This window comes from Rhea pennata, chromosome 1 (assembly GCF_028389875.1).
Source record: "Rhea pennata isolate bPtePen1 chromosome 1, bPtePen1.pri, whole genome shotgun sequence".
In the NCBI taxonomy this organism is placed as follows: Eukaryota; Metazoa; Chordata; class Aves; order Rheiformes; family Rheidae; genus Rhea; species Rhea pennata.
Window position 1 is genome coordinate 158,006,711 of NC_084663.1, and position 25,468 is coordinate 158,032,178.

The window sequence follows — 25,468 nt, forward strand, 5'->3', positions numbered from 1 at the left end:
CTCTTCAGCATACAAACTTGCAAAATTACATTTTTCTTCCAAAACATTACAACACTGCTTTCATTCTACCGCTCTGGCCAAAGTTTACAGTAATGACAGCACAATCCCAGAAAGGTGAAAGCTGCTGAACTACATGCAGTCACGTGTCTGAGCCTTTTAACTCAGCTTAATCCTTAAAGGTACACAAAATACTATCATCTTGTTTTTCTGTTACAAGGATTCTGCTTCATACTTCTAACAATGCAACATATTAGGAGCTATGGTTATATACACCTAATACTGTCTAAAGAGTACTTCTATGAGGGTGAAAAGACAAAAGAACTGCCTGTCTAGCAAGAGCACAAATTTAAAGCCTCCTCAAATTAAACGAAAATTAGTCCTACATGGACTTGATGACAGTCACTGACCTACTGAAAAGGAGTCTGTATCTACCCAATCACAGACAGACAATAGTAGTATTTTTAATGAAAAAGAGTGGGAAATAGGAGTGTTGTTAGATTACTTCAGAAGAGAAGGAAATTATCGCACAATCTTGTGGACTGACATAAGATTTTTAAAGAATTTAAGAAAAAAATTTACCAAAAAACCCACACTATAAGAAATATTCCGAAAGAAAAATATGTCCCCAAATTTAAGACTGTTCTATAGCAGTAATCTGCACTGCCAAATAAAACTACTATAAAACTATAAAGCTACAGCGATGTCATGCAACATATATGACAACTAATGAAATCCTAAAGAAATATGATAAAGACATCCCAGAAAAAACAGACAGTTTACAGTGTTAAAAAACAACCAGTAATGCATTTAACGTGTCTTTCAGACCCTTCCACATAATCACCAAAAGTATAAAACTCTCTTGGCACATTTAGAAAAAAATATTTAATCTAGTAGGGATTATATTCATATCAGTTTACTCAGCAAATAGATTTCATCCCATAAACAGTAGTAGATGCTTGAAGAGCAATATGATATGGCTGTAAGGAATTATCTTCACAGCTTTACATTAAAGATTGTTGATTTAGAAAACAATAAACAAAAAAGCCCCCCCCAATCTTCCCAACACTTCCCTTGCACCAACTATATAACTGAAGTTTTCTTTTTTTTAAAAGAAGAAAAAAACACCTCCTGTTCAGAAGAGCTACACATTTTACTCTTCTCTGGAATTTCAATGTTTGGTATTCTTGCCTTTGTTCTCTACCATTGCTGATCTTGCAAATAACACACATGGCAGGTAGTTTTACTCAGAACTATGTTCTGGAAGTACGAGTTCAGTTGCAAAAAAATGGACAATATAACTAAATTATTTCATAAAAGTCACTCTTTTGCTGCCCCAAAAAAGACAAAGCAATAGTCAAGTTTTTACAGAAACTCAACAAATACAGATAAATAGCTCCAAAATTTCAAATTTGCATGGTTCAGAAAAAAAAAAAACAAATTTAAATAGCTACAAAAAAAAAAAAAAAAAAAGATACTGCAACAAGTACGAACAGGACACAGATTCCCATTTTCCAGAAAGCAGAAAATACTGTTTTGAAGAAGTTTGCTATGGAACAGTTCTCACTGCAGAAACCAACAGTTAACTCTGTTCACAGAAATTCATATTCAGTTAGGAGAACTCAAAGTAATAACTTGGTAATACATCTACTAAAAAAGTTACACAGTAGCAAAAATTTACCCGGAAAACTCCACAGGCACAGACCATAGGCATTTACACCACAGAATTTTCTAGCATCTATAATTAATCCCTTCAGATGCCAGTCTCCACTCAGAGAAGTCAATAGGTGGCCTTGAACAAAAGTTCAAGGAAAATAGGAATCTGAGATTATCAGAATTGAGCATTTCCAATACACCTCTAAAGTAAATTACTCAGTGATCAAGTACAAGAAAACAAAAATGAAATTGTAACCCAAGGCGACCTGTTTGACACTTGCAAGTCATACTGCAACAGGTGGCCAGAACACAGATTTATGCTGCAGTGAACTTGGGTAGTTTTAAAAGTTACTTCCCAGACAGAAATCCTATGTGCAACTCCTACACTATACAGCTTTTCACCCTCTGGCTGAAGAGCAGGTCCACATGTGCACAAGAGTTTACGCAACTGTAATCAACAAATCAGTCTTTTGAGTCAGACGCAAGCAACTTTGGAGGTTCAGGTGCAAAGGTCTAAGGTTCAATTCCTAATGGCAGCAATCCAGCCAGATTCAGTGTCATTCAGTGCAAAGTAACTGATAGGGCTCCTGGTGCTGACATGAACTGTCTGGCACACTGTGCACCAACAGTAATGCTACAATTAAACTTAAGAGTTCAATCTTGTCATCCTTTCCCCTTTGAAGTGCTGCAATTCTGGGGAAAGAGAGGAGAATCAAGCGATATTAATCAATCTTGTGTGATTATAAAATTCAGAAGTAATTAATTTATTATAGACAAAGTATGTTCTAGCATCAAAATTCAGAAAAAAGATTGCTATATAATGAGAATATTTTATAGGGAATTTATTAAGAAAATCCCCAATTCTACATTTAATAGCATGGTTTACATACAGACATGTGGAAAAACAAAATACGCTATCAGTTTATGAATGAAAGTGATTGTTAAGTGTAAGTCAAATTAAAATATCTGCTACTCCTAAAAGGCTTCATCAGAAAAATAGAAGTTATATTAGTTATTAAATTAAAATTCTAAAGGGTAATTCACACAAAAAATCCAACATTGCAAGAATCAAGAAACTGACTTACCTATCTTGAAATACAAGTAGTAGTGAACAGCAGCAACAGGAAAAAGAGGCAGGGTGTGGATGAAGAAATACAATACTTATACAACCAAACCTCTCCATTAAAAATACCTTATCTGCCTACATAACAGTTCATCAGGTATTGTGCCTGAGTGAGAAATCTCATTAAGAACCATGACTAGGCTGGCAGGATGTGTTCTACCAAGAGGGCTGGGAGGGTTAAAAATTATGCAAGAGGCAGACAAGCTACTTTACAGTTTATATCAATAGGTGGAGAAGAAAGCAAGAATGAAATGAGTTCTCTACATAGCACTGTCAAAAAAGGTTCAGAAAGGAAAGTAAAATAAGTACAAGTTAGATTAAGACTTTATATGAAGTGGGAAAGCATGGAAAGAGCACATAGACAACCTCTTCACATGCTTCTCCAAGATCCCCTCAAACTCACTTTCACCAATGGCAAATGAGTTTCTTTTTCCCAGAGTTCTCTATAAAATGTCTACTCCACAACCTGAAATTTTAGCCTTCGCACCAAGAAAATAAGTATAATAATCCTTTATTATGAACCCTCACAACCTCAGTCTTGACCATGCAAACTCCTGCTTATTCGTCACATACAGAACCCCTAGAAATTTAGACTCGTTGCTTTCACATGTGAATCCCTTCAGAACTATGAACCTTCCACTTCTATTCATATCTCCCAAACTGCCTTTCACAACTTTCTGGTTTGCCATGATACTATCCTGTTTGCTTGCTGGCTAACCTCCTTTAAGCTTCTTAATTAATCTTCTGCTTCCCTGCAGCTTTTTTTTTTTTTTTTTTTTTTTGCCAACAGCACCAGTTCCTTAACAGTTTAAGCCAACTAGCCAACTTAAGTTAAAGCTACCCAGCCCCACCTTCCACCCTATCTGTCTTTTCCCTTATCTTTTCCACTTACCTGAGTCCCATAAGAGATCACTTCAGAAAGCTAAACTAAAAGATCAGTTAGGTCCTTAAATCAAGTCACTGGAGAGTAAAATTTGCACTGGTACCAAAGAAAGGGCAGAAACTACCACAGTCCTTGCTTAAATAAAGCATGGGAGTTGCATACAACTCTCTCTGACTCCTCTGACAAAAAACACGCTGTCAAGAAGCTGGAAGCAGCAGTGCCATAAAAGGCCATATATACATGATCAAAAAAAATATGCTAAAAGCCAAATATTGGAAGACTTAAGGAAAAACTGCTAAATGCTCAAATCAAAATTTTACCAAACTTGATCAAGAGCATAATCACAATTACGGTGTACTCTGAGCTACAAATAAAGCTACTAGATCCCCCAAAAGCCAGTACATCCAAATCTGGTGTAGAATTTGACTGCAATACAACACAAGAAAAATACACTGACAACAAAGGCATACAAGGTTTGCTAGAAACACACTTTTCATGGAAAACATTTAAGTGGCTGTTTGACGCTCCTTGCTACTACTAAAATAATGCTACCATTTAAGAAAAAAAATACGAACTACTTTTCCAGACTAAGTTCCGTGAAAAAGAAAATAGTCAAAGAGATTAAATGCTCTAAGACGCCAGTGAAAGGTTCAAAAGGAAAGCCTTACATAAACAACCGGAGTGAAACACTCTGATCTACAGGGTTTTCTCCTCTCTCTCATAGCAGACCTCCGTGAAGCTCATACTAACGCATCACATGAACGAATACTTGGAGGGAATTGTAAGAAAAGAAAACAGCAGCAGCAACAAGCCCCTCAGCGCTGCCGCTGCCCGCTGACGGCCGCCCGACGCCCTCCCGCGCCACGGCCCGCCGCTCCCCGCGGGCGGTGACTCAGGGCCGCTGTCCTGAAGCGGCTCCTCCCTCCGCACGCGGCGCCCGTTACCTGCATGCCCGGCGCGCCCGGGTCCACGCCGGTGTCCAGCACCGCTAGGAGCACCCCCCGCCCATCGAAGTCAGGGTAGCGTGCGAGGAAGGCGGCGGCGCCGGTCTCCTTCTTGGGCAGGAGGCCGTGGAAAGGGAACGGCTCCTCCACGGCGGCCGCCATGATGGGGAGGGAAACAGCGACCGTGCGCGCCGCGGCGACAGAGCGCGGGGGGGGGGGGGGAATGAAGGGCGCATGCGCTCCCGCAAGGACGCACTCTCGCGAGACGCGCGCCTAAACCAGCCAATAAGGCCACTCAGCGCCCCGGCGCCCGCGCCGCAGCTGGACAGCGCAAGGCGTTGCAGCCAATCAGAAAAGTGAAACCCCTCACGCGCCGGAACTTCTAGCGCGAGGAAGAGCGGGGGGGAGGGGAGGGCAGTCTTAAAGTGACCAGGGCCGCTCCGCCCCTCCGCCCTCCTGAGGGGCGGAGCGTGTGGGAGCTCTGCCCCGCGGGGCGGGACGGGACGGGACGGGGGGCGCCGAGCGGGATCCGGATCGCGCCGGATCAAGCAGACGCGAGCGTCGCGGCATGGCTCACCGCCACGTTCCCGGCGGACCGGGCCGGGCTCTAGCGCTGCCTGGGCGGCCCTCAGGGCCCGCTGCCGAGGCGGGCGGCCAGGGCGGGCCTCCCTTCAGCGGGCTGACGGCGGCGGCCGTTGTCTGCCCCGGGCCCGCGCTGTCCAGAGCAGGAGAGGTCCCTCATGTGCCGCTGAAAGGGAGCCGCCGTGATACGGCATGAAGGGTGCTCGTTACCCGCTGGGGGGAAAAAATGTTGAAAATTTTAAATACTCAAACATTGCCTCTTTTGCTGATTCATTTATACGAGAAAAACATGTTATGTGGTTGAACTGCCCCTTCAGGGCACTGTTATTTCTATTACTGTGGGGAAGATAATGGCATTTGCAGCGTGCTGCAATTTAACACCTGTATGACTGCTTAGTGCTAAATAAGGTGAGCTAAAGGCTTTTGACAGCTCCAAATGTTTGGTGAGATACGTGAAAATCTCAGCCTTAAGAGAGGTTTGAAAGTCAGTTTCTAGTCTTCCCAGCTGCAGAAAAACTTGCATGCAGAAACCGAGTGAACTATGGAATCTCAGAAAACAAATACACAAAGAATTTCTTTTAAAAAAGCATCGTGTTTGTTGGGTCTGACTCATGGTTTTAGCCATATAAATTGGCAATAAAGGTACAGTCCCTTGTTGGTTATTTCAGAATCATGTGCTTTCCTCAGGCAAGTTTCTGTTCAGAGTGTTTTATTGAGGAAAAGAAATTTGTCTGCATACATTGATCTGTCCATCGCTGTCTACAATGCAAAGGGGATTTTGGCTATTGAGAATTCTTCCATGTTTGTAATGCTTCTTTGTTTCCTGAGTCTGATGAAATTTCTTTGTTAATGTATGTCAGACTTAATTAATCTTCCTTCAACTAAATCTGGCATTTGTACCTTCTTAATAGAAATGGAGGTGTTTTTTTGCTAGCCAACAGTGCACTTTATGCGTTTTCCTCGTATTTTTGGCTACCATTGGCAACTTCTTCCAACTCATCAGTGGTTTTAGAGGTCTCAAGAACCTTTATGCAATGAAAGTACCAAAGAAAACCTGATGAGCAAACAGTTAAAAATACATATCTAAAAGAGAATCAAAGCTGGACTGTACTTACTGTACTCAGCATTTGCAGATCTTAACATACTGAGATTTTGTGAGTGCACTTTTGTGCACTAGTGCAAGGCACCGGAGCTAATATTCATTATGATCCTAGTTAGAAAGGCGCTTAGACTCTGCAAGGTATTGCTTAAAATACCATTTTTTGGAGCTAACACCATTTTTTGGAGCTAACGAAAAAAAAAGGTAATCTTTCATCCCTTTAGATACTGGGAGCCTTGAGTTACAAAGCATCAGACAGCTTTCTAGTCAGGGCAATGCATGAGATGGCATATAGTGTAGATCCCACACGTTAAGAGGTTTTACTGACATTTTAGCGTTTAGAGCTCTTACAGGATTTTATTAGAAGAAAATTCTATTCCTTATTTCTACTGTCAAACAAAAGTGTGTTCAAATGAGAACTCACTGCTTGACTTTTAAGATAAAGAGAAGGACATGCAGATGCTGTAATCACCAGTACCAAGTTGGAGCTGCTACATGTTCCTCCATTATGATTAGCCAGCTAAATTTATCGAGCAGCCAAAGGAAATGTATAGCCTGAAGGAAGACAGGCCTGAAGGCCAAGCTATACACGCAGCACAACACAGCACAGCACAGGCTGTTGCCTACTCTGGTTAACTGTTGGGTGAATCACTAACTCATTGATGTACAATAGTTTTCCATTTATGGTCATTTAATTCTGAGCTGCTAGAATTTCTAATGTTTAGTTTGGATATGCAGATTGTTACTATAATTCTGCAATATATTTACTTCATACTGGTCATATGCACTGTCAACACTGATGTACTTTAATGTATGTAAGTTTCTGAACTGTAATAAATAGAGCTTTATTTTGTTCTGAGTTATACCACTGCTATTCCAGTAAAAATAAAGGCAAAAGTGAAGCTACCATGTTGGAAATTAAAAATAAGTTTGTTGTAAAATTTATTGAGTCAATATGGTTTGATCATTAAAATAATGCTCTAGGTGACCCTGCTTGAGCAGGGAGGTTGGACTAGCTATCTCCAGAGGTCCCTTCCAACCTTACCCATTCTATGTGATTCTGTGATAATGACTTAGCCTCAGGATCTAAATTAGTACAGAAATTTGTCTGTATTTGCTGTGCTAAATAGGTTCACATTTCCTTATTAGGAACCATTTCAGCTGGTTATATCTGAATCTTGAGGTTGAGCCAAAGAGTAAGCGATTGCTGTCATATCTTGGGACTTTCAAAGATGCACAGTATTTGCAGATCCCTTTAAAAACAATGAAAGCCATGGCTACTCATTTCTCTTAGTCTTCTACAGCTTAGCCAAACTGTTGGCAAAAATACTTCTACCCATTTTGTCAGGTGAATCCCAACTCTACCAAGCAGTGGTTGGTCTTTGAAGAGGGTCCCACAGTCATGGAAAATGAAACCCTGTTGTCAACAGTTCGTTGTGCAACTGGTTGTTGACCGACAGGATCTGTTCATGCTGACATGCTGAGAGGAAGAATGAGCCTGACAGATTGGAAAATGAGATATTTGTTCAAATCAGCTTGGGAAGGAGAGGGGCTTCCATATTACGGGCGAGTTCATTAACTGTGGTGTTCAATAAAAAAAAAGTCATTCTCTTTTCGCACTTTATGAGAAAGGGTTTACTCTGTTATTTAACTCCCAGGTTTTTCTGGGGATAGCTGGTCCTTGAAAGATGTGAGTGTGAAGATGTACCTAATTCCTACTGCTTCATTTTGGCTTATGTGGTTCCCTGATCACTCACATGGACTCTCCTTAGTCCCATGTAAGTGTAAGTCAACACAGATCCTCCAGAAGGGCTGTTTTCCCACCCCATTGCAGGCTCTGTCCTTGGCCACTCACTCTCCTTGCGCAGTAACTTGTGCTTGTGTGTCTGCAGGGTGGATCAGATCAAGGAATAAATCTACCTGAAAACTATCCCACGAAAGACGTTCCTTTTCAGTAACCTGATACAGGTTCCAGTGCCACCTCCTGAATGCTTATGCTGGTTTACAAGTGGAAATGGGTCATCCCTTTCAGTGACAGTGCAGATTTATCTTAAAACAGACTGTTGAGCTATGGCACTGCATAGGAAGTCCAGGTCACTAGCATGAGGGCTTGGGGTGCACGCTGGCAGTAAGCCCATATGGATTTTGGTTGCTATACTCTGTACTGTGTTCCACAAAGTGCCCATGTATGTACAAGTCTGTAAGTTCTTCTATGGATCTGGTTCATAAAGATTTTTGGAAATGGTTCTATTTTACTACTTTTATTCTGTAATTAGTACAGATAATTCAGCGTGAATGAAGATACCAGATTTATGCAGTGAGCACTTTGACACTTCTTCATAGAGAGAATTATATATTTATCTTACTTTTGATAAAAAAATTTCCTTCTTCCCTTCCTTCCTTCTTGGATTATGTATCCTCAGTTTTCTCTTCATTAAGCTATTTATCTGGTTGTGTCTTTTTACCAGATTAATTCCTTGCTAAATATAGAATAGCAAGATCATTAGTCAACTGGCTTTTACTATTCTCCAGCATAAACATTTCAAATATGCTCTTGGGAGATATCTGAAGCAAAATTAATCGACTCCTATCACTCTCTGAGGCCCAGCTAAAGGCCGTATTCTTATTTACTAAATTGTTAAAAATAATCTGAAATGATATCCATATGGAGAGCTTGTTGTGGATTTAAACATTTTCTCAGTAATGCTACTTGAAACTCATTCAAGTTGAAAAATTAAGAAGATAGGGTTCATTTAGCGAGAAACTGGCCTCAGCAAAAAGCTCAGTACCAGTTCAACGTTATACTGTACGTCTAGTGGTCTTTCAAGGTGCCAAATGTGACAAAACTATTACTAAGATTATTTTTTTAAAAAAAAAATTCCTTGAGAATAAATGTGACAAAATTATTACTAAGATTAAAAAAAAAAAAAAAAAAAAAAAAAAAAAACTTTTTTCCGTGAGAATAAAGGCACAAAACTAAATGGCATGTTTACCTTTTTTCTGCAATGTAGCTAAAAAATTGTTTTCACATTTCCATTTATTCGCTTTGGTGTAAAAAGAGAGAAAGGAGAGAATTGTATCCCCAGCCCAAAGAGAAGGCAGTGAAGAAAACCACTGCCAAATTCATCTGGCAGCTGTCCATAAAGAATCCTCCTTCTCAGGAATTACCTGAATTATTGGAAGTATTCAATTGCAAAATTAATTTTTTGAAACTTACCTTCCCTATGAAAATTAGACATTCAATTTTTGCCCCATGGGTGGGAAATGAGACATTTTTGTCAAAGAAAACAGAATTAGAGGGTTAACTTATGGCTGAGGTTTGCAAAGGTATACTCAGAACAATGAGGATACTTTAGCAGAAAAATGTGACCTTCATGATCTGTTTTCTAACTGGAGAGCTTTCAAAGCTAAGGTGATACATCCTGTTTAAGAGCATAAATGCATCTGAGACAACCATGCTTTCATCAGAGGAGGATAGATACAAACAAGGCTGTTAGGATCTCTTTAACTTTGCTACAGGAATGAGCAAAGAAATTGCTACATGTAAATATGTACTTGCTATTCCCAGAGCTAGGTGTGCAGATTCACTAACTTTTCAGGTTTCTCCAAACCTTTAAACAGAGTTGAGCCTTTTTCCCAGACTTGGTCTTGCAAAGCTTGTAGAGATTAATGACAGAAATATTAAGATTGGTAGAATGAATTATGGACAGAAATGTATGCATGTGAAAGCACTAGAATAAAAAATACTAAGCAAAGTTAAGTAACATCTATTGATAACTAAGGATGTGATTAACAGCAATCAAACTGGTAAATGCTGAGGATGACTTGTCAGCAGAAGACCAGAAGTATGATGACAGGAGGATGGCAGCCTGGTTACAGCATGCTGTATTTGCCATCCCTCTTCCTTTTGTGCCAACAGGAAGACAGACTGTAGCTATAAAGATACACGAGTGAGGCAACAGACAGCTGGGCAGCAACTTTGCCTAATGTTTATGGAGGATGAAGAAAGTAAGACTGTGAGGCAAAAGTTCATGCTGTAATAGCTGATTTCTAAAGGATATAAAAGCTGTAACCAAAAATTATTGTCACTAGGAGAAATTGAAGAGTTGACTGTTGATGTCCCTTGTCCCTTATGTCATTTCCAGGTGAAATTGGCCAGACTATTAGGATACACACATTTAGGTGAATGTGAATATGGGGGTGTAAGAGAGTAAAATCTATGTGAAAATGAATATAAATGGCCACAGTTGGTTTTGTTTAACACAAATATCACCTCTTCTTCCATAGTTTCACATTGATTTTTGTTATACTAAATTCCTACAAGTACAGGTGATACTGAGGTGATGTGACACTTCTGTCAAAGTAGTCAGCATTGCAGCAGTGTTTATTCTGTTGGATGAAAGACGTTGGGGACTTTTTATGCTTTTGATTAGTTGGTTTCTTGTAAGACACAGTGGCTGTGTTTCTTTTTAAGTTCATGAATACAGGTGTCTTGTGCAAGTATCTTGTACACTATTATAGGTTTATATACAGCAGTTCTAATTTATTTATGCTGAAATATAAAATATACATCCTTATAAGCTGTTTCTGAAGGTTAGTCATGTCTGCTTAAACTCTGATGGCCTTCTTAGATTGCATCCTAAGCTTAGATGATAGAAGGTGTTTTTGTGAGAAATCTCTTCACTAAGGAATGGCTCTCTCCATGGTGGAAGTGCTGTCCGTATCCCCCAGAACATTATAAACCTCACTTAAACCTTTCTTTGTTGTTCTCTCTTGATAGTGTCACGCAAAAATATTCACTGGAGATTTAGCTCTTTTTTTAAGACACAGGCACAAACCTCAGATAAACATGTAGCAACTTTCTACATTTTGTAAGGAGTTCCCCTCTCTCTCTCTCTCTTTTTTTTTTTTTTATGAATGCTTGAAGATATTACAGAGTTCTTGTGTATTCATGTATAGTAGCCCTCAGTGGGGATTTCTCTGTCTGTTTCCAAGGTCACAGGGACAGAGAAGGGGAGGCATAGGAGGAAGTTACAAAGTCCTGTACAAGGTAATGACTATTTTTTCTTTTTTTTTCTTCTTTTTCCCAATATATAAAAAAATAACACTCTTATCTTTCTGGTATTGCCTGGTAATGAATAACCTATGCTATTCTTGATCTATATGGTACTGTTCTCTTACTCTCCAATGTGTTATACACATGCACATGTATCTGGTACAAAATGTGCTGCTGAGATCTCTATCAGCTAAATAATGTAAAACCTATCACTGTCTGCAACCCTTAATAAATCAGAAAGTGAATGGCAGGTCACCTGCCTGCTCTCTGCTCACTGTATAGTGTATGAGCCTTTAACATGCATTCTTGAGCAACATAAGGCTGAAAGAACATCTACAAAGTAAAGAAAGCACTTCACAGTAGAAAGTTTGAATGATACCTGAAACTAGATTATGTCTTAAATGTATATCCTAAAACTGTTCTTTTTGTTTGTTTGAGAGTTTTCTTAAGTTGCTTTCCGGTTCTGTTTTTTATTACTCCTCAGTTTTCACGGGAAGACAAAGGTTGGGCTAAGCAGGTATTTCAAAGCATGTTGTAAATCCATTGGTAGAGTTTTACTCAAAGAACAAAGCACCAAAGAAATTATTAACTGCTTCCACGAAAGTTAATTTTTAAAGTGATGCAGAGCTCCTTCCAGAAGACATGGAGGACACTGTGCTTCTCAGATGTATTTCCCAGGTTACTTACAAGTGCTTGAAGAATATATTTCAGAAGGGTCCATTTGATCTGGTATCCTGTCTCTGAGTGAAGGCCATTAGCAGACATTAAGAGAGGAGTCAAAAATAAATGGTATTTCTGAGTAGTCTTCTAACCTTTTGCTATTTTCAGCTCAGGGGATTTCCTGACCCTGATGAGGTTGTCTGTTCAGTAACTATAAATGAGTTTTCCAAATATTTGTTTAGTCTCCATTACTGTAGATTCATATGGTAAGCCATCTGATTCTGCTTGTTTTGAATTTGCTGCTAGTTCTTGTATTGAGGAAGAGACCCTGAAATCACTGTCTTCCTTTTACATGCAGCTGTAGATTTTACAGACTTCTAATATATCCCTCTTTAATCTGTCTGTATTTCATGCTTCAAAGGTTTCTGTAGGTTTTCAGTATCAGAATGAAAAGTACTATAACTGGGGCATAATAGAAAATCGTGACACTGCAAGAGGTACAGCAGACAGTTAAAACTAACGTTTGTAGATTCCTGATCATGCTGCCAGGCTTTGTGAATCATATTTCCAAATATCTAGTAAACGTGCATGAGAATTGTTTTACCTCCTTTCCCAGCACTCAGAAGTCTTGCGATGTATGTTTACCCTAGAGATTAATTTTGATTTTAGAACTGATTCATCTCTATGTTTGTATACACTATACAGTGTCTAAAAATTTTGACTTCCCCTTCAAATGATAAATATGTTACTGCATGTCTCTTACAACTTCTTAGCAACCCTGAAACATTGAAAGTCAAGACTGAAAGTTAGTGGTAGCAGTGTTGAGATCACAACTCAAATATATGTTTTTTATTTTTATTTTATCTAAAAATGTGAATAACTCCAAAACTGAGTGTTTCAGATGCTGCAACTCTCAAGTTATATTGAGCCAGAAGTAAATATAAGGGCTTGGATGTTTTTCTGCCTTGCAAAATATAAAACAGCACCTTTCGGTCATTACTTTCAGCAGAACAATGTAATGCATTCAGTATTTGTTAAAGTTCTCCTCTTGAGGGCAGCAAACATTCAAAACTAAAAATTGTACATCTTTCTTAATGATGTGATAAAGAATATCCTGAATTTGAGGCAGACTTAGCTTCTGAATTGACTCCCAAAGTTAGGAGTACAGCTCTATTTACAGCTCTACTCTTGCACTAAAGAGCAAAGCCTGAAAGCGTAAGTGAAAAATACAGCTTGTGAAACCAGGGCTTCGCTTATAAACTCAGATCAGAGTAATTAAGAAGCAGAAACATATCCTAGACTTCACAGTCTTTCCACTGTCAGTGACATCAGGTGAAAAATGTGAATGTCCACTAAAACCTGAGCAATTTTCTGTGTGTTGTTGGAATTAATTCTAGTTGTGTGTGATAAAATGTAAACTGCTTTTAAGTAAGCCTCCATAATAATGGAAATGAACCACAGGTTGTGTTGACTGGCTCAGGGACCAGCCTTTTGCACCCTGGTGATTCTGTGAGCCTTTTCAGACATAACCACACATAACGAAGGCCTGCATCCTGCTATGTCTTTATCATGAGCGTAGTGCAATGCCTTAAAATAGAGAAAACAGAACAAATGAGAACGCAAACTACTAGCACACATGCTGGGTCTAATTGTATATTGTTTGCGTGTCTGCCATGAGGCTTCATCCCCGTGCAATTTCTTGATGCAGAATAAGTAAATGCAAATGTTTGCAGTGATCATTAAGTCTGTGACATGTTACAGGAAGTATTTCTGCCTCTCAGAGTAAAACGTGCTGTTGCTGCTTCTTGTATCAGTTAGTGCCATGTGCTGCACTAGTGGTGGGCAAATTGCTTTAACAGTCATATCAACTTCAGTGCAAGCCTAAACACACAATCTTTCCTCATTCATGCATTAAGAAAAGAGCTATCAAGAAAAGTTTGAGCTAGTGCTATATTTACTACTGATGGTATTGTGATTTCTTTGTACGCTCTGAATGAAGCTAGATAAAAGAGTAGATTAGCTAGATCAAGTATAACCTATTAGGTTTTCATGCTGGCAGTGCTACAAATGTACATTGGTGTGTCCCATTATATTTTTACATTGACATTATTAATAGAAACTCTTTGATTCAGAACATTTCTACTTGCTTTTAACCCAGAAAGTAAGCCTGACCCAGGAATGACCTGTTCCCTTTTATTTATTTCATGTACTAGAAACTAGAATACCCTCAAACTTGGAGTCTGATCCAACATTCCCAGGAACAATGGAAAGAGTTTGATTGCCCTTTGGTCACAGTGTGCCTTATTTCCAGCTCCTGCAGAAATGGGATATGATTCTCAATGTGGCGTAGCTGTTTTGTTCTGAATTGCACACTACAGGAGTATTTGAAGTCTTATAGCAAGAATATATTCTACAGATGTGCTATCCAAATCCTGTATCTTAAATCTCGTATCTTAAATACCAAATAATTTACATATATTTAGATTTACACTCTTAGTAGTATAGATAAGTTCATCACAAGATAGAGGAAATTTGGAGGAGTTCTCAAGGCATATAACGTAGAGGTAACCAAAGCAATGAAACTCAGGCTGATGTGAAAGGCAGTGAATGTTGCATGCCTTTAGACCCTGGTAGGGCTAGCTATTGGCTTGCGAAGGAGACCTGACCATGCAGGATAGTTCTTTAGGGTTCACCATATAGATATTACTTCAGCAGGTGTAAACTACATTCAAACTATTGAAAGATCATATATCTGCATGACTGGACTTAGATCATTTTCTAGAACAGCTGACTGTTGTTAGCAGCCGTTTTGACTTCTGGCCCATCTGTGAGACTCTGGATCATGCAGCCTCATCCTACTTGTGTCATCCATCAGAGCGAACCCAGAGAAGAAGAACAGAGTTAGGCAAAGTGTCAGTCTATCCCATGTAGGGCCAGGCTGGGGAGCTGAGTTACAGCTCATCCACACTTAGCACCATATCCTGTCTTTTAATTGAGGAGCTGAAGGACCAGATGCTGCTGATCAGGTCCTGGCATCGTGGGAACCAGGGAAAGCAGTGTTACTGAAGTTCTTTAGTCCTTTGGAGTAGTAGTGAGGGAGCCCCTGTCTGATCTATGGAGGGGATTCCTCTTCTTTTTCCAGGCAGACCTCTATTTCACCAGAAGAGCAACTTATCCTGGCTAGCCAAAAGAGAAAACATTTTGGTCCATAAATTCTAACATGCCCAGAAATACTAGTTAATTGAAACATTCTGCATGTACAATATCATATACAGCAAACCTCAGGATGGCACTTCTGCTTACAAAGGCATAAAAAACACAAACTCTTTGTCTTTCTGAATATCTTACCATTTTACGTATCACATTTGACTGGGTTCAGGAACATCTATAGTATTCATCATCTACTGCTCCCCCTTCCAAAATAAAAAGTTCTGTTTACCTATATGTGCATCTTTAAATGACTTCTGAATTTCTTCTTCCCTCCTCTAATATTGTAGCTTTTTTTTACTTTTACATTATTCAGAATTAAGTTTATGTAAGCATATACATATAAGTAAATATAAGCATATTCATATATGGATACATGTGCATCCTGCTTAAATGGATACTTCAAGTCTCATTTAGGTGCCTGCTCTTCAGTTTATATAGAAAATAATAGCATCTGATACTGAATACAAAAAATAATTTTCAGATTAGCTATGCAAAGTATATAAAAATAATTAACTTATTTGGCCACTAGATGTGACTGTTGCTCTATGTAAACATAGTTGAAGTGTAATTCATCACTATAAGTTGTAGCCCCTTAAGAAACTGCGTGGGGTAACTATAGCTTTCTAATGTTGTTACGAAATTCTGTAAATGGAATTTTCACTATTTCTTTTAAAAATCACACTTAGGAAGTTTTAGTGCTATGGAAATACATGATTTTGTCATTTTGGAGTCCAAAAATTTAATCTTCATATTGGAAGGAAAAAAAAAAAACAATAGAAAAATAAATGGGCAAATCACTGCATGGAAGATCTGCTAGATGCTCTTTGATTTAATACTCAAAATATTTTACAGTTCAGATAGAATCTTAAGGGAAATTAGAATTTGTGCCTTTTCAGTTACTAATTTCTTATTTGCCAGCTAAAAATAACTCTGAGGCCTAATTTAAGTGAATGTTTTTGCTATCACAGCAATGGGATGCCTAACTGTTATCTGTCCTATGCAGATAACTAGCCAAAAGGATCTCTTGGAGTCAGACTGTTATTATCCATGCCCATGAATCCATGAGGAATGCAAGAATGATCAGGCAAGTGGAATCACAAAGGAGGGCAACTCGTCATGAGGTGAAAATGGGCACAGAATGGGATTCCAGGATTTTTTAATCCTCAAAAAAAAAAGGAGTTATTTTCTGTGGACATTGGTAGACATGGGCATACCATATTGATTTTAAGTCAATACAGGCAATCCACAGATTTTAAGCAGTTTTGGCTGACAGAAGTGAAACTTCAGACAAGGGTAAATTTTTGCCTGTTTCCTCTTGTCCTTCCAACATGCACCTTGGTGAAGAGCCTGGCTCTGTCTTCTTGATGACCTCCTCATAGGCCCTGGGGAGCTACTGTAAGGTGCTCCGGAAGCCATCTCCACCCCAGACTGAACAAGCCTTGCTCCCCCAGCTTCTCCTCACAGGGCAAGTGCTCCAACCCTCAACTGTTTTAGTGCCCCCATGCTGCACTTGCTCAAGTGTGTTGAGATCTTTCTTGTATTGAAGGCTCAAAATTGGCACAGTATCTAGATGTGGTCTAATGAGTGCAGAATAGAGGGATAATTATTGTCCTTGATCTGCTCACTGTGCCCCTGCTGACACCACCATGGATACTGCTGGCCTTTACCGCTGACAGGGCACACTGCTAGCTTATGTTCAAATAATTGACAATTATTAAATGCTTAAAAGTCATTCTGGTTTATTAAATCTCCAGGCTGTAAAAAGATGGAGAGTATATGAAGGAAATATCTTAAATGTTTGCCCTGTTCTTACATACTTCCTTGAGCATCGTCTTCTGGTTACCTCCAAGGACAGGATATTTAACTAAATAGGACCTCTAGTCTGACCCAGTATGGCCACTCTTCTCGTGTATTTTATCGTTTTAACAAATATGAAGATAATGTATTCATATATATAATAAATGGCATTATATATCATAAATTCATATAAATATTATATGAATATAATGAGAAGAGACTTCTGTGAACACATCCTAATTCAGGCAAATTCAAATGTGTATTGCTTATCTGAATAGTAGAAACCTTGTAAAATGACATGATAAGAAAAAAGAATTTTGTAGCAAATAAATCAAAGTTGTATTACATGAGTTTGTTTAAAAATTAGGACATAAGATTTATGTAGCCATAAAATTAGTTAAGTTTGCTATGGAGTATAAGAGAGGTCACAGACCACATGCTGTAAGGTGGTTTCCAAGATAATTTCCAAGACCTGTTACAGGAAAATAAGTAATTCTACTGGCTCTCCACCAAAAAGAGTAGTTAGCTCTATCAGCTGGAAGTGACTGCTTGATCCAGTTCTCCTTCCTTTGTCTCCCTTTCAGTGTTTTATCTTCAGTCAAAGCTTTTATATATTTTTTTAGCATATTTAGTTTGTCTTAAAAAATGTTCCACATGCTCCACATCAGCTTTTGTTTCTTGTTTGTAATTTTTTACAGCATTTACTGCTTTTTACGTCTATGTCCTATTACCTATCAAAACTTGCATTGACTACTGCCTTAAGGGAGTCACTCCTTTTCAAACTTTTGTCAGATTTTTAAAATGTTACATGTATAATTTCTTTATCTCATAATCTCCGTGTGTTCAACTTATCCAGCTGGAACCTGATCTGAATATAAAAACCAATGTAATTTTGCCAGTAAAATATGACTAACCTCAGAACCCTGTTTTCTCGGGAGAAATGTTCACGTTTGTCCCTAGCTTTTGCATTAAGCTCTATGGCTGGTTTTCATGTCTGTTATAAAATTATAGTAATTTCATCTTTGATATGAACTGGAGTGCAACCAAATGGCAAAATCATTATTAGTATTCTGGAATTATTTGAGTCATTATGGTAGTTGTGCCCTAATACAAATAATAATACATATGGCTCAATGTGTTAATAGTATTTCAGATAAAACTTGCTGGAATCAGATTGTGATAGGTTAGTGTATCCATGAAAACAGGGAGACAAACACAGAAGAAAAGGTAGGTCTCACTTTTCATCTCTGCTTTAGTGGCTCAGCATGCTCAGTACAAATTTCACTACAGCTTAAATGCAAGCCTCAGACTTCAGCAGCTAACTCTTAAGATTCAGAGAGTTAAATATCAGACTCTTTTTTTAAGCATGTGCAAACCTGTAGAGACCTTGCAGAAGAGGGGAGCTTACAGTTCATGTTCTTTCATGAGAAGAAGGAAGTGTCCAACTCGTCCTTCTAAATTCCAGATGAACTTCAAGTATAGGAGAAAGGAGGGTTCAGCTTTTACTGGAGAAGTTTTGGTGACTAGGTCATCTAGAATTTACTTGCCAGGCAATTAAGTATGTAAGTAACATATAAATTGTGACAAATCTGATGTTTGCATTGTTATTTGAAAATATTTGGACAGGAAAATTATGGCAAAAATGCCTGGGGGAAAAATACTCAAATAAATGGTGTTTGTATAAAATCTTTTGTTTGAACTCATTCCTAGGAATAGGCAAGTTATTGCTCATTCTGTTTGCCCAGATGGTGCAATTCAGTTAGGCAGGTTTCTAGCTAAAAGCTTGAGCTACTCTTATGTTGGTATTCTTAGATGTCTAAAAAATGAAACCCTGAGCATCGTATGGTTTTAACCTCATGTCCTGCAGGAGAGATATAAGAAATTATGTCATAACTATCACACCAAAAACATATAGGAGTCATTTCTATCCATATCCTATAAGTTCCAGTGTTCACTGCCGTTTAGAAATGGGAATGAAAAGAAAATTTAATGATATTTACCCATTGACAAAATAAATAGTTACCTTCTTCATTTGCTTTCTTAAAACTGCTTTTTGTGTATTCCATTGAGGACCTTCCAACCTTGTGTGCAGAGGAGTCTACTATATCACCAGGTTGAGACTTTTCCTTTTCTGATAGGAAGAGAAAAAAATAATCCCATCACTTCCCATAATATCTCTCAGCCTTGTGACCAGACCTTCTGAAGCTCCACTAGAAGTGAAATGACCCAAGGCAACCCAAGGCAGCTTTTCATCTGTGAACTGTGTTAAAAGCCCTGAATGAATTAATTAAGCACGGCTAGGCATTTAAAATATCCAGGGCTTAGCACCTGGAGCAGTAAAACTTAAGCACTTGGTTGGTCTGGCTCAGAAAGAAATGTGAAGCTACATTACAGAGGTTGAGAACTGTAGCTTTTCAGTACAGTTAAGCTTAAATTTAAGCCTTCTGTCTCATGGCTTGAAGTTGAAGCACAGGGACAGGAACATGGCAATTTTCCAACTGGCACCATGCAGGTATGACAGTTCTTAGTGAAGTTTAGTCTGCCAGCAGTCAGTGTGGGCATACTGCTTGCCTATTCTCTGAGAAAAGATGAATAATGAATGTAATTGGAGTAAATACACATTTCCTAACCCTTGACTTGAGCCATGATACCTTTTCAGTCAGTCAGAAATATGTAAAATTCTGTTTCCTGTCCTTTAAAATCAAAGTATGAAAATTCTGGCAATCACCTGTAAGGTTCTAGATACTTTCACATACAATTAAAATTGATGAAAATTGTCCTGATATTAACAGTATTCAGAGTCCTGCCCACCATCTTCCCCTTGTCTCATTGTTTAAATACAATATTTAATTGCATTTATCATTTTAATGTCTTTAGTGTATTTTAAAATAAGCTTCTTTTATTTTCTGATTAACCTTATTCTTTCTGCTCCCAGAAATTTCCCAGAGAGTAGCGAGAGCAATAGCAGAGTATAAGAAAAGCCAGAAAATAACAAAAAGTTGTATGCTAAAATGAATTTTAGGTACTTCTACTGAGTAGCTGAAGTTAGGTATTTTTGCCTGATTTTAGGAAGTGCTCGGTCCCATGGATCATGAGACCATTGTGCTCAGTTCTGTAAGATACAGTTACACAGGTCAGAAACAGTCTTTTGCTCAAAAAACAGACATAAGAGAGATGAAAGACATCAGTTTCTCATGTTTACTCCCAGATTCACTCCCTGGGCGTGAGATGTTAGCTGTCAATCACAATTTTCATAGTTCACTCCAAGTGAATAAAGAATCCATCCCACGAGGATCTTCCTGGTCCTCTTAACACTAGGGATAAGTAAAATGTCCTACCTGTGCCTCCATGAATCCAAGGAACTGCAGTAATTCACTGTTCTTCAAAATTAAATACTGCAAGTCACCACACCTCTAGTCCAACCCATACCAGGCTGGAGGGACTTGAATGCATCCAAGTCTACTGGAAGGAGTGAAGTTTCACAGCATTTATGGAACAGCAGACTGCTATAAGAAAGTACTTTTTCTCTGACCCCAAGTTCTACTCCCTTGAGCTTACTGAGCGCAGCTTGCCAGAACAACTGGTATGGAACAATATTGGGAATTTATATGCTTCTAAAATTTCTAGATTCTTTCCATGAGTTAGGTGCAACCCACTGCTCTTTTTTATTGTTGTAAATCAACAAGGCAATAGGAAATTAAAAAATCAGAAATGTTGCAGAGTTTTTGTCTTTTCTAGTCTCATGTTCTCAGATATATGAGACAGTAAATCCAGCTGAAAAGCTCAGCACAACTAAGCAGAAACCCCAGGAGAAGAGTTGTTCCCTTGGGTCAGTAATGTGTGAGGTATTCCTTGTGTAACAGCAAAGAATCAACACAAAAATAGTGATATAACAAGAGGTCTAGGCTCTTCATCCACTACAGGAAAAGGAACTGAAATAGCATGACAAAGAGGAAGCCGATAGCTGTTCCTTCACAATTAGGAACTAGTAACTACTAATTCTTTGCTGCTTAGGTTTCCTTTTAGGAACCTACAGTAACAGAAAATTATACCTATTAGCCATCCCAGCAGCTGATGATTTAGCATGTCTAGCATGGCCAGCTCCTCATATTGCTACTCATCTGTCTCAAATGAACTTACTATGTATTTCTGCAATCTTTTTCTCCGCATCCAACTTGTCTTCTCTAAGTTGGCCTAGCACCTGACTATTGTTACAGGATGCTAGAATTCTTCCCTAATTCATTTGAAAAATAGGTACTCGCACAGCACTTGTACATTCAAAGAGCTTTACAAATATTCTTTAATTAACTTTGAAGTGTTCCTTGGCAGCATCACAGCATCATAGAACGTAGAGATGCAAAAAGCTTGGAGTTGGAAAAATGTTCTACCTCTGACAATTTTCAAGGACTCAAAGACTGTGGCATCAGCCACTTCTTTTGAAGACTGTTGGATCGTAAGATCACCAACACCTATTAGCACCTTTCCTTCTTTTACTTCCTACCTCCATCCTCCCAAAATCTCTCAGGTTTTCAAAGACTTTTATCTCATTAGGTATTGGCATGTTTCTGGACCAACTTATGCAATCCCTCTTCTTCCTTCCAGCTGATGGAGTGTCATCTGCACTGTAATTTGGCTGATAGTACTCTATGTATTATACAGAATTAAAGATAAGGATTAGAGAAAAGAGCACAGTGAATGAAGCACAGATGAGTTATCTTTTGATAAAATACTTAGAATGAGTTATGGGAAAAGCTGGAGTCCATTAAATGAAATTATGTCTTTCAGGTTGATCAGAACTGACACAGATACTTTTTTCAAAGGCAAAATAAGGACTTAAAGGAACTCTTTCAAGAGAAAGGGGTTTGAAGTTGTATTCATCATATGGTTAGGGTATGACACTGACAGAGCAGTGACCCTACAGCAGTGACCAACTTTGTCTTGAACAATCTCAGTAAGTTTAGTAGCTGTCTACAGTTACTTAAAAAAAAATGAATACAGTGAATTGTTATTTAAATTGCCTTGAGTAGCAGTTAGGTATGATGCATTTTAAAGTCACTAGGCTAGAAGTCACTGTCTACATTTGTAATTTAGGTTTCACAAGTTGAGGTGAATGACTTTAAAATCCACTGCTAGGTTTTAAAAGAAAAAAATAAGGATTTTAAAAGACAAAGAAGCAACACTGAGAGGCCTTCCTTTCTTTTCTGTCTCCTTTGATCCCTTTTCCTGCATACATACACCTGCTGATAAGCTTTTGGAAATTCAGTTTGCTAACCCAGCACTGTGCTAATCATTTTTTTTCCACCGTGGGAAGGAGGAAGGACAGAGAGGGAATTGAATTCTCTCTTTCTTTGTGGTGGCAAGTCATTGCATCAGAGCAACTGTCTGAAACCATAGCCTAATATAAGGGATGAAGCCATGAGGCCTAGTGATTTACAACTGTTGCTGAGAGGATGTCCAGTGAGACATGTGGGTGCTGACCAAGAGCCCTGAGAGCTACAACTCTAGTTCCCTCACTTAGTGTTGCACAGATACACTGATGTCATTGCCTGTGGTTACCTTAGTAAAACTTGTCTCTGTGATTGATATTCATGCTAGTGGTCACTAAAAAAAACTTGTTTAAACTTGTCAAGTGAAACGTAACCCCAGACTCATACTAGACAGCAAGGCTAGGTCTACACTGTGTTTTAAGCATGAGCTTGTATCCTTTTTGGATCTGAATCTGTCTTGCATTTATGCTGACTCAATACTACCTGAAGGCTCAGACTTTTGAGGAGTTTGGGGGCATGCTACAGGAGAGCTTGGGCCTAGGCTATCACTTAGCATGCTTGTTGTCTTTCCTGGAGCCTGAATGGGATGTGCTCAGCTTGATCTGCCATTGTGTCTCCCATCTGTCCTGTAGGAAACATCACATGCCAACAGAAGGCAGACAGGTCAACCCAAGTCCTTCTGGGTGAGAAGGTCCTTCTGGACATCCTCCCTTTGTGACACAGGAATAGAAAGTGGTCCATGGAGTGCTATGTACAATGTGGGCTTAATCAAAGAGAAGCTGCAGTCTGGTTCTCCAACGGAGAGGGAAAGAGAGTGACTGCTGGTCAGATCTTTTTAAATTTGCAAAGAAAGGGAAAAGATCAGCTATTTGTTGCTTTAACTCACTTTCTGGTTATTTACATGTCTTTAGTTGATACTTTTCAATATAACTAACCTTTTTGTCACATGAGTCTGGAAGAGAGATCTTTTATTGCCCATACCATGAAGTTCATCCTAGACTCTCAATCCATGAGTGGCTCTGACCTTTAGGGAGGAAACACTGGAGGAGGGATGGGCTCATAAGGAGGTCAGACAGAGGAGCAGAGAACTGCAGTTTGCCTTGTAAGTGACAACACCTCACCACCTCCTGCCACGTTACAGCAGTTATTGCATCCCATTCTTACACCTGAGCAGGCCCCTGTCCTCTCCAGTATCAGGCTGCCTTCGGACAAGTGTTGCTCCCATGTTCCTGGATTTCATTAAAACAGTGCTGACATAAGTCAGAGCACACCTGTGCTCCAAGTCTGTGGCAGATGAGAAAGGATCTGAAACAGTGGGAAATACACACAGTTGACGTGGGATCTGCACCAGAACACACAAAGCCAAGTGTTATAAGGGCTAAATATGGAACAGCTTTAAATAATAAAACTCTTGCATGCTATTAATGGGTTAATCTAGGAGCTGTTATTAGTACCAGCAAGGACAGATGAGTAAAACAAATACATTAGGATAAGAATGTTCTTGGTTGACCAAGCATGACTGACCAGTGGCTAGCACTATGATATAGTGGATCAGGAGACATCCCTAAATCTTCTTTATCTGAAAAATAACATAGATTAATAGAAACATCATCAAACATATCTGATTTTAGTGACACTTCTATCAAGATGTGTGAAAGCAAGAAGAGTTTCATTTTTCTTGTGAGGGAGAACAGCATCAGCCTCATGGTGCAATCTGCCTTCTTCAGAATAAACCCAACACAGATCCTGAACTCACATCACAACCCAACTCTTCAGAATAAGCTTCAGACCTTAATCCTGAGCTACATTTCCTGAAAGGAAATGTAGTATAGCTGTCCTGTGTAATGGATTGCAAATCATATACTTTCTCTGAATTGCAAGTTGGAGAATTTATACATTGTGTAGTGTGCAACCCTGCCTCTGCTGAAGCCAGCAGCAAAGTAAATAAATGACTGAATGAATAAATTCTCTTTATACCTGTGAAGATCAAATTATATAACAAATAAACACCAAGTACTTTTGCTAAATTATATCTTATTTTCTTCAAATAGCCACAAGGAGCTTGAACACACAGCAACAAGCTGGCTGCATAGAAACAAAGACATCTTAAACAAATGTGAAATATTAAAAGTGGGTATTGTTTAATATCCTGATACTCATAAAATTGTTTATGAATATTATTCAGACTTTACATAAGCACTCCCTTTTATCTTTAAAGGAAATCAGAGGCAAGACTCAGGCTAAAACAACATTTGAAGTCAAAATTATTGTACCGTTAAAATAGAAATTTTTAGGGAAAGATGATTTTACCTTTCTCTACAGACATCTCTTTCTTTTTAGTAAGATATAATCTACCTCTTGCAATATCACAATGCCTATTGCTGTTTTCTCTCCCCTCCTTATATTTGCACATATAGGTGTATATGTGTATGCATACATTCCTGGTCTAACGTACATAGAGGAGCTTTCATACACCATGTTCACACATCCTCAAGGGCTTTTTTAACTAATGGAGCACACTAGCATCCTTAGGCTGAGAGGAAATGTTCAACACCTGATAGAGGTTATGCAATCCATTTTTAGATGTAATTAAACTAGTCTGGTTTACACAGACTAAAAAAAAATCATAAATACTTTAGTCATTTTAGTTAAAACTTCTGCTACAATGGAACCACTCTAAGTAAGTACACTGTTCTGTATGATTTTTTTTTTGTAGTGATGGGGAACTGGCATGAAGAGACTGACACCAAAATTATGAGTCCTTTGCATTTTTTTTAATTATGGAAGCAACAGTCTCTAAAACAATTTGTCTGTAAATAGTTATCCAACCTGATTTACTCAGTCCTTTGTCCCCTAACCTCCTTTTTCCCCTATATGCTCTAGCCCTAACTCCCCAGCCTTTTACATTCATTTGCAAAAGAGCTTCTGTAGCTCTGTATATGCTGACCAGCTCCCATGCTATTGCCAAACTGAATGTGTTACAGCAGATTTCTGCCAGCCTTTCCCTCAGTGGGAATATCAATTTAAGCCCCTTTCCTCTGCAAACAACCTGCTTTCGCATGATTTATCACATAATTGCCTTTGTTAGACTTCTCTTATTTTTTTCAGGTTTCTCTGAAAGCAACCAGTGGGTTCAACAGTTATTGGTGGGAGTGACAGACACTTGGACATGCAAGCAGGTAGGCAGAGCAATC

The 25,468-nt window shown here is 38.7% G+C and overlaps 1 protein-coding gene across 2 annotated transcripts in view; it reads right to left on the reverse strand.

Moving 5' to 3' along the window:
• The window catches only part of TPP2 (tripeptidyl peptidase 2), a 49,387-nt gene extending 44,597 nt beyond the window's left edge, over positions 1–4,790 (reverse strand). For both annotated transcript variants that reach the window (XM_062566801.1, XM_062566800.1), the window contains exon 1: positions 4,604–4,790. In XM_062566801.1, the coding sequence (XP_062422785.1) occupies positions 4,604–4,765 (162 nt within the window). In that variant the 5' untranslated portion in view covers positions 4,766–4,790. The remainder of the gene's footprint in view (positions 1–4,603) is intronic.
• Between the last annotated feature and the right edge of the window lie 20,678 nt (positions 4,791–25,468).